The sequence below is a fragment of the Galeopterus variegatus genome, unplaced genomic scaffold (genome assembly GCF_000696425.1).
Source record: "Galeopterus variegatus unplaced genomic scaffold, G_variegatus-3.0.2 Scaffold1520, whole genome shotgun sequence".
Classification (NCBI taxonomy): Eukaryota; Metazoa; Chordata; class Mammalia; order Dermoptera; family Cynocephalidae; genus Galeopterus; species Galeopterus variegatus.
In genome coordinates, this window is record NW_007727631.1 from 138,012 (window position 1) to 147,615 (window position 9,604).

General features: G+C 50.9%; 2 protein-coding genes across 8 annotated transcripts in view; both read left to right on the forward strand.

The window, feature by feature from the left end:
* Positions 1–3,357, forward strand: part of BRPF1 (bromodomain and PHD finger containing, 1) — a 17,669-nt gene extending 14,312 nt beyond the window's left edge. For 4 of the 7 annotated variants that reach the window (XM_008577474.1, XM_008577475.1, XM_008577479.1 and 1 more), the window contains 4 exons: positions 414–550; positions 653–771; positions 1,136–1,290; positions 2,485–3,357. In XM_008577474.1, coding sequence (XP_008575696.1) covers positions 414–550; positions 653–771; positions 1,136–1,290; positions 2,485–2,668 — 595 coding nt within the window. In that variant the 3' untranslated portion in view covers positions 2,669–3,357. Of the gene's footprint in view, positions 1–413; positions 772–1,135; positions 1,291–2,484 lie in introns of all 7 variants that reach the window. The other 3 variants (XM_008577473.1, XM_008577472.1, XM_008577477.1) reach the window with 1 other exon arrangement.
* Positions 3,358–5,591: 2,234 nt separating this feature from the next.
* The window catches only part of OGG1 (8-oxoguanine DNA glycosylase), a 12,288-nt gene continuing 8,275 nt past the window's right edge, over positions 5,592–9,604 (forward strand). The window contains 4 exon segments of the mRNA XM_008577480.1: positions 5,592–5,928; positions 6,263–6,510; positions 7,107–7,286; positions 8,819–8,997. Coding sequence (XP_008575702.1) covers positions 5,792–5,928; positions 6,263–6,510; positions 7,107–7,286; positions 8,819–8,997 — 744 coding nt within the window. The 5' untranslated portion in view covers positions 5,592–5,791.

A 9,604-nucleotide genomic window follows, 5' to 3' on the forward strand; every position in this document is an offset into this window, starting at 1 on the left:
TTTTTTTTTTTTTTTTTTTTTTTTTTTTTTTTTAAAGATGACCAGTAAGGGGATCTTAACCTTTGATTTGGTGTTGTCAGCACCACACTCTCCCAATGAGCTAACCAGTCATCCCTATATGGGATCCGAATCCATGGCCTTGGTGTTATCAGCACCGCACTCTCCCAAGTGAGCCACAGGCCAGCCCAGTATTTGCTTTTAGACAGGGCATGCGCTCCTCCCAGTGACTGTTCGATCCAGCCCAACTCAGATCACTAGCCTAGCCGCTGAGGGTATTTGAATTTGAAATTCCCTGTATAGCCTCTGCTTTCCAAAAGTCTCAGACCCCGGGAGCTTAAAAGGAGAGGACACCTAGCAGGCCATTCCCCATTCTTCCCCTCCTTTGAGCTGAGCTCCCATTGTCTTGTCCACAGCACAACACCCTCAAAACAAGGACGGGGCAAGCCTTCCTTCGCTCGGGGCACATTCCCAGAGGACAGTAGTGAGGATACCTCGGGCACTGAGAATGAGGCCTACTCCGTGGGCACTGGCCGCGGCGTGGGCCACAGCAGTAAGTATCCTTGCCAAAGAATAGGGATGCTGGGGACCCAGTGTAAGGGCCTTGCCAGCCCCCCAGCTGCTGATCTGCCCCCTCTCTCCTACTCCTGTGAAGTGGTAAGGAAGAGTCTGGGCCGGGGAGCTGGCTGGCTGTCAGAGGATGAGGACTCTCCACTGGATGCTCTGGACCTTGTGTGGGCCAAATGCCGAGGGTATCCATCATATCCAGCTCTGGTAGGATTCTGTTTCTCTTGTCATACCCCTTGCTTTCCAACCCCACAACACAGACTCACAACTAGCAGACTTTTCCTACATCCTGCTGAGCTATGGTGCACAAGACTCCTTAGACTGATGGACAGGTGCAGCTTGAGTACCCATTAGAGGCCCCCAGTCAGTTTCTCCATCTTTACCTTTCCCTTCTTTTTGCCCCTTGGGCTCTGAAATAATTCAGCACAGGAAGAAGCCAAGGGTTAGCACTGCTGCCCTAGTAGCATTATAACTTTTTTCTGTCCTCACTTCAGATGTAGTCTCCGAATTCTTGGGTGGGGCAAGCCTTGGAGAGGAAGTGGACCAAACTGGGCTCTTATTATACCCTCAGATCATTGATCCAAAGATGCCCCGAGAAGGTATGTTCCACCATGGGGTTCCCATTCCTGTGCCCCCACTAGAGGTGCTGAAACTTGGGGAGCAGATGACCCAGGAAGCCCGAGAGCATCTCTACCTCGTCCTCTTCTTTGACAACAAACGAACGTGGTAAGGAAGGAGGGAAGCATTTGGTGTGACTCACAGCCACAGATGCAACCCTGTGTGGTATGGGGGCAGACAGCCAGGAAACTCCAGCAATAGACAGGCTGGGCTATCACAAATCAGTGGGGGAGGGACTTTGGACAGATCTTTCTGCAAAAGGATGGTGTTTACCATGAGTCTGAGAGGCTGAGTAGGCAGTAGCTGACAAACAGCTGTAGCTAGAAACCAAAGGACCATCAGTGACTGTGACAAATATGGGCGTGGCTCCCCACCCAGACTCAAATGGCTTTTAGACTTATTTTTCCTATCTCTGCCTCCACGGTGGGAAGATGAGGATAAAGCAGGCATAAGCATTAGTGCGCTGAATCTCTGTTCTGTTACATTTACTTATGTAGTCTTTTTTATTAATTGTCTGCAGAGGATATTCAGTGTCAGTAAAGTCTTCCTGGAGCCTGTGGGACAGGGTGCCTATTTCCAGTTAGGTCAGGGCTCCTCCTTTTTGCACCCATAAATAGCCTTATAGGAAAACTCAGTTTTTTTTTTTTTTTTTTTTAAAGATGACCGGTAAGGGGATCTCAACCCTTGACTTGGTGGTGTTAGCACCACGCTCAGCCAGTGAGCGAACCGGCCATCCCTATATAGGATCCAAACTTGTGGCCTTGGTGTTATCAGCACCACACTCCCCCAAGTGATCCACGGGCTGGCCCCTCATAAATAGCCTTTGATTACCTGCCTTAGTGTAACTGTTGCCTGGCTCTTTTTTTTTTTTTTTTTTTTTTTTTTTTTTTTTTTCCGTGTCCGGCAACGGATCGCAACCCTCAGTGTTGCCCCCGTACCGGACCGGGGACCGGCAACGGGATTGCAACCCTCGGTGTTGCTCCCGCGCCTCGCTCAGCCAGCGAGCGGGAACCGGTCTGTATGTGGGATCCGAACCCTCGGGCAGGAGCGCCGCCACGCTTCCCAAGCGGCGCACTATCCAGTGCGCCACTGGGCCGGCCCTTGCCTGGCTCTTTTTATCACTAGACTGTGAGCAGTCCTTGAGGGCAGGGACTTTCTGTGTAGGTCTGATAACCCCGTACCCACCACAGAGTCTGGCCAGACTGGGTGCTCAGGAGGTGTTTTTGAATGAATGGAGTGAGGAACACTGGTGCTTGCTGTTCTCTCTGAGATGATTTATTGGATCTTCACCTTGTCCTGTAGGCAGTGGCTGCCCAGAACCAAGCTGGTTCCTCTGGGTGTGAACCAGGACCTAGACAAGGAGAAGATGCTGGAAGGCCGCAAGTCCAACATCCGCAAGTCAGTACAGATCGCCTATCACAGGGCTCTGCAGCACCGCAGCAAGGTGCAAGGCGAGCAGAGCAGTGAGACCAGCGATAGTGACTGATACTGCCCAGCATAGCCCAACCTACAGTGCCCTGTGACCTCTCTCCCCTTTGCTCACTGTCCTGGAGTGGCACCGGCCTCTGCACTGACTCATTCCTGGTCTTGGGGCCAGTCTCAGGGGAAGCTGGGTGGGGGAGGTCCCTCCTGCCCTGAGTGCAGCTGGACTGTACAGAACACTCCAAGGGCCCACGGCGGCTCAGCGCAAGGAGAGCAAAGGTTCCACAAGTCAGAAAGAGCTCCAGAGACCTCATGGCATTGTAGGGCAGGGTGGTAGGCCAAGGTTAGGACACTGCATAAAAACAGGCCATCCCACCACCTCTGCCTGCTCATGCCAGGAGAATCTGTAACTACCTAGAGGCCTGAGGCCCCTGAAGGTGGTGAGATGAGTGGGTATCTGCCCAGCCTAGCAGTGGAATTGATGTCTGTCCAGCCCGGAAGAGGGACACTAGGTGACCCCCTCCCCTGCTGTTGTAAATACTGTAATTATCAGAGAATTTAAATTATTCTCATTTGTAACTGCGTTTCCGGGTCGCGCCAGAGTCATTTGGTACTAAAAAAAGACTGGGGCCTGTCCCCATTTCCTTCTCTTTCCCATAGATTCTCCCCACCTTTCAAACTGGTTTGTATTTATTTCAAAGGAAGAAAATATATTGATTCTTAGAAAATAAACAGTCTGTTGCCTTCTGCATCCCAGGGATGGTATATAATTGGACCCAAGTGGTTGCTGACTGTTGTGCATGCTTGTATTTATAAGACAACAGCAAAGATAATATGAGAGCTCCCATTTCCATGCACTTAGTGAGTGCCAACCCCTGTGCTAATCCTTGCAGTAACCATGAGGTGGGTCAATAATAGGCTGGTTATCTCCGTGCTGAGGTTTAGAAAAATTAACTTGCCTAAGTTCCCACAGCTAGGAAGTCGCAGAGCTAGAATTTGAACTCAGGTCTGTTTGTCTGCAAAGCTGGCTGGCTCTTCAACTGGTATGGTGAACTGCCAGAGGGACAGTCAACTGCCCTTTCCTTGGTGGGCTTCAGAGGCTTCAAGTCATTTGACAGTAGTATGGCCCCATGTGCTTCAGAGTCACTACAGCTGAGACCTTCCCCTCTGCTTAACGGAGGACACGGCAGGGATATAGAAGGTTGCTCTTTATTCATCCCCAAGTTTGGCACCTTCTTTTCCGATTCAATCAACATTTTTTTTTTGCTTTAATATATACATTTTTAAATTTATCAATATACAATGTAGTTGATTTTCATGTCCCTTTACCAATTCCTCTTTCCCCCTCCCTCTCCCCCTCCCCCCCAACCAACATTTGTTGAAGGAGTGCCTTCCAAGCACTAGGCACCTATGGGGTGGCATGCCTGTAGATGAGAGAGACAATCACAGGAAGAAGTAGCTGCCCGAAACCTTGCAGCCACTGAGGAGTGGAACTGAGACAAAGACCACATTTGTCTGATGTCGAAACCGTGTTCATGGTGCACCCTGCTACGTGGGACACAAAAATAAATCAGCTGCAGCTTTTGCCCTTCGAGAACTTGCAGTCTAGGGCTGTCCATTTAGCTCAGCTGGTTAGAGCATGATGTTATAACACCAAGGTCTAACGTCAAGGTTCGGATTGAGAAAAAAAAAAAAAAAACTTGCAGTCTAATCATTCAGATAGAATTAAAAATCATTATGCTAGAAGGTGAAAAATGGCCCAGATGAAGTCACATCTCCTAGCTCATTGCTTTGTCATGTCTTCCTCCAGAAGGGAAGAAATTACATAATAACACCTTTCCTGGGTCCAGACGGCTGCCTCAGGGCCACACATTTGTCTTTTGTTTTTGTTTTTCCCATATAAAGATGACCGGTAAGGGGATCTTAACCCTTGACTTGGTGTTGTCAGCACCACGCTCACCCAGTGAGCGAACCGGCCATCCCTATATGGGATCCGAACCCGTGGCCTTGGTGTTATCAGCACCGCACTCTCCCGAGTGAGCCACAGGCCGGCCCCAGGGCCACACATTTGTACTTGGACTCAGCTTAATGAGCCGCCTCTCTGGGCTTCTAGGCCCAGCCTCAGAGAAAGCCCCTAGGCAGGCTCCGTTTGGCGTAGGGTCTCAGCTGCTGGCGTATTGTTGCAGGAGTGCCCAAGGCTGAAGGGAGCAGCTGTGGCCCAGGCGGGGCACTGCCGAGCGGACAGGTCTCCGAAGAACAGGCCTTTCAGGCCTGAGACTGCGGGGTCGGAGGCCCAGTGAGGACTTGGAAGAGACAAGGTTTATCGGGCCGGCGCTGAAGACAGAATCCTCCGAAGACACACGTTGTGTTGTCACTTCACGGGGGCTCGGCGGGGCCGGAGCTGTGTTCGCGTCCGATTTCTGGTGAAGGGCGGGGGAATACGAGATTCTGAAGAGACTCAGAGGAGAAAGGCTCCGTCAGGACGGGCTGGGGAAGGACTTGGTTCTGAGGACAGACAAGCCCCGAGGAGTCGAAGGGATCTGAGCAGATCAGGCAGGAGGATGTGGACTAAAGTCGCGCCGGGGTAGGATACCCTAGCGTGCCAAGCGCAGACAATCCCGGAGGGAAAAGGCCAATAGCGGGCGGCGAGCCCAGAGCGCGCCAACCGCTTCGGCGCCTCGCAAAGCCCCGCCTCCCACCGCCACGCCCGCTTTCTCATTGGTCCCTCTCATTTCCTCCTCGGATTGGCTGTCTCTGAGTCAAATAACCAGCGCTTGAGCCCTACTTCCGGCGATAGTGAGGTCGGCCCCTGGAGAAACCGGAAGAACACGCGCGAGAAAGCTACCAGAAGTCTCCGCAGCTCCGGGGACAGCCGTGCGCGCCCGGAAGGTCTGGGGGCGGTAGAGTATGTCAGGGGGAGGGGGCGGGACCTGCACCGCAGGAAAGCAGGAGGATTGGGGCAGGCGGTGGGGAGAGGGTGGGAGGGACGGGAGTCTGGTGAACTGCAAAAGGCGGAGCCTGCAGGGAGTGGAAAAATTAAATAAAATGGGGCGGGGCCTTAGGCAGAGGACAGACCCAGTGGGCAAGGCCTCAAGGGGCGTGGTCTTTGTGCGGGCAGGATCTTGGGCGCCGAGTAGATCCGGTTCTGAGTGGGCGGGGCCATTACGGGGCGGAGCGAGGAGCGGCAATGCTAGCACGCGTCCTTCTGCCCGGTGGCATGGGGCATCGTACTTTAGCATCCACACCGGCCCTGTGGGCATCTATTCCGTGTCCACGCTCTGAGCTGCGCCTGGACCTGGTTCTGGCTTCTGGACAGTCCTTCCGGTGAGTGACAGAGCCTGGAGGCCCCTTCCTTGGGGCCCTTTCCTGACTCCTCAGCACTGCCGGCCTGGGTGCAAAGAAATGTTGAGGGTGATGAGAGAAACCTCAGGGTACAAAAGAGAAAACAGGCGTGGGTGGTGAGCCTTTATAAAGTAGAGATAATGTCTGTGCAATGTTGTCGTGAGGATCAAACGATATAACTGATGTAAAAGGTAGAACTTTTACTTTGCAACTGAGTAAGTCAGTTGGTAAATGGAGCTGTTGTTGGTGGGAGGGACCTCAAAGGGTGCAGGAAGGGAAACTGAGTGCTAGGGCTGTTGTGTACCTGGGGACCTAGGTGGAGGGAGCAAAGCCCTGCACATTGGAGTGGTGTACTGGCGGACCAAGTATGGACACTGACTCAGACTGAGGAACAGCTCTACTGCACTGTGTACAGAGGGGACAAAGGATGGGTTGGCAGGCCCACACTTGCTGAGCTGGAGGCCGTGCGAAAGTACTTCCAGCTAGATGTCAACCTGGCTCAGCTGTATCACCATTGGGGTTCCATGGACTCTCACTTCCAAGAGGTGGCTCAGAAATTCCAAGGTGAGTACAGAGCCTGGGGCAGGGTTTAGGGTTCTTGTACATTGCTTAAGTTACTTCTCTGTGACTCAATTTAACCATTTGTAAAATGGGAATTATATCTACTTCATAGGCTTTTATGAGGATTAAAGGAGCTAATACATGTAAAGTGCTGAGAGTCGTGCCCAGCACAAGTAATTATTATTACTGTTATTATCCTGCTGATCACTATAGTGAAGTGACAAGGATATTGAGCTCAATCCTGGTTGTGTGACCTGGGGCAGGTGATTTCATTCATTCTGCAAATATATACAGAGCAGCTGCTGTATGACTGGGGATACAGCAATGAACAAAATAGACACAAGTACCAGCCAGCCGCCCCCACCTCCGCTGAAATGTACACAAATCTCCGCCCTATAGTGCTTACATTGTGGCTTCTTTATCCGTGGGATGGAATGGTAACCCAGACCTCACAAGATGCTCTGGGGTGTGAGAGGTCCAGTATTGCTTTGTGTAAAAATGCTGTTCCTCATTCTCCTGGGATCCCCCTGGCTGAGGGTGGGAGGAGGCCACTTCTGACAGCAGATGCTTGTCCTGCCCCCTGCCTTTCTGGTCCCCAGGTGTGCGACTGCTGCGACAAGACCCCATCGAATGCCTTTTTTCCTTCATCTGCTCCTCCAACAACAACATCCCCCGCATTACCGGCATGGTGGATCGGCTGTGCCAGGCCTTTGGGCCTCAGCTCATCCAGCTCGATGATGTCACCTACCATGGCTTCCCCAGCCTGCAGGCCCTGGCTGGTGAGTAGGTGGGTCCCCTGCCCCCAAGCCCTTTCTCAGCTTTCAGGATCTGTTTAGTTCTCCCCCAGTCACTATATCCCATCTCAAAGCTTTCTGCTTTCCCAAACGCTGCCCTCATGCACAACCGCCCTGCCTTCTCTGATCAGCCCCAGTTATGCCTCATCCTCTCTATCCATCCTTGAAAGGGCAGCACCTCACTAGTCTGTGCTTTTTGCCCAGTGTACCATCAGAAAAAAAAAACCTGTGTACAATAGTTTGGGGTTCAATATGCATTCCAGAGACAGATTGCCTGGGTTTGAATCCCAGCTCTCTCACTTGGGCACATTACTTATCTCTGTGCTTGTTTTTTCATCTGTGAAATGGGTTAATAATAGCACCTCCTATCAGAGTTATCATGAGGGTTGAATAAGTACACATACCACACTTAGCACAGTGCTTGGCACACAGGAAGAATGCAGAAAATTCAAGCTGTTATTGCTGTAGCAAACCCAACAATTTTGCATCCAAGCCAACATGTTCTTCACAGTAGCCCCTAGGCAAGTATTTTATAGAGGCAAGTATATCATTTGGGAGATGTGAGAGCCAAGCTAGGGGAAGTGCTTGGGGACTGCATAGCAAAGAGAGCCTGCCTCAAGAAAAAATGTTTTTGGTGTTTAGAAACCTGGTCTTGAGTCTCAGCTCTCAGCTTAGCAGTCATAAGACGTCAAGGAATTCATTCATCTCTCCCAACTTCTCTTAAATTGTTTGTAGAATGGGAATAACAATTTATATCTAGAAGGGTTTTGGGGTAAATAAAGCAATCATGAGGCAGTGTAGTGTAATGGGTTAAGAGCACAGGTGTTGATGTGCCAGACCTGGGTGCAAGATCCCATCTCCACCATGTCCTTTTTTGAGCAAGTTACCTAACCTCTTCTAAGCCCTCATTTTCTCCATCTGTAAAATGGGGAAAACAACAATACTGTCATCAGGGTCCTTGAGAAAAATAAGCATGATAATGTAACTAAAGCACTTCACCTGAGTGTGATACCCAGCACTTGATAATAGAAGCTGTTGTAATTATCATGACAATTTTTTTAGATCACAGGTGTGAATGCTCTTTGGAAAGGTTAAGGAGCTCAATTGGGGAGCTCCTACAAGACAGCAAGTCCTTCTCAGTCCCTGGACTGGAGTTGGGCTCCAGTGCCCAACAAATAGTAGGTGTTCAGAAAACATTTGTAGGCTGGCTGATTAGCTCAGCTGGTTACAGCACAGCCTTGTAACACCGAGGTCAAGGGTTCAGATCCCCATGCCGGCCAGCTGCCAAAAAAAAAAATTTTTGTAGAGGGGAGAGGGGAAGAACCCAGGCTTTCCAGGTTATAGCCCTTTCCTTTGCACATAAAGTGTCCACTGTCTCCTAGAAGGTGGTGAGATGGGAGGGACTACTTTTAAGAAAAACATTCCTGTGGAGTACAGGACTCACACACTAGCCTGAGGACAGGACAGGAAGCACTTGAAGATGCCTGACCACTGCTCTCCTCCCCATTCCCCCACAGGGCCAGAGGTAGAGGCTCACCTCAGGAAGCTGGGCCTGGGGTACCGTGCCCGCTACGTGAGTGCCAGTGCCCAAGCCATTCTAGAACAGGGTGGGATGGCCTGGCTGCAGCAGCTGCGAGAGACCCCCTATGAGGAAGCCCACAAGGCCCTCTGTGCCCTGCCTGGGGTGGGCACCAAGGTGAGGCCCCAGGGGGTTAAGAGCTGCCTTCTCCACCGACACTGAGAGTAGGAGAGGAGAATACAAGGCAGGCCTGAGAGCTGGGTGGAAGCCTGGCTTCTGGAGGTATAGCAGGAAGGTGAAAGGATATAAGCAGATGTTTTATTAGAGAAAAAAGCAGAGTGCAGACAGAGTGTAAAGGACAGTGTCTTTTGAATGAATTTTTTGAAAGGCCATTTGTTCCTGTACATATATATGCTATACATATGCAGAAATTCCCAGAAGGTTACTTGAAGTTGATACGACAAGCAAACAGAAAGGACATTGTTGGGTGGGAGGGAGGAGAGGAAGGAGGGAGGGAGATTTTGGTAAGGGGCAACAATAATCAACCACAATGTATATCGACAAAATAAAACTTTTTTTTTTTTTTTCCCTTTTTGTCTTTTTTCGTGACCGGTAACGGGATCGCAACCCTCGGTGTCGCACCCGCACCGTGCTCAACCAGTGAGCGGACGGGTCTCTATATGGGATCCGAACCCTCGGTGCGAGCGCCACCGCACTCCCAAGCTGTGCACTGTAGCAGTGCGCCACCGGGCCAGTTGTGCTTTTTTTTTTAAACACATATTTA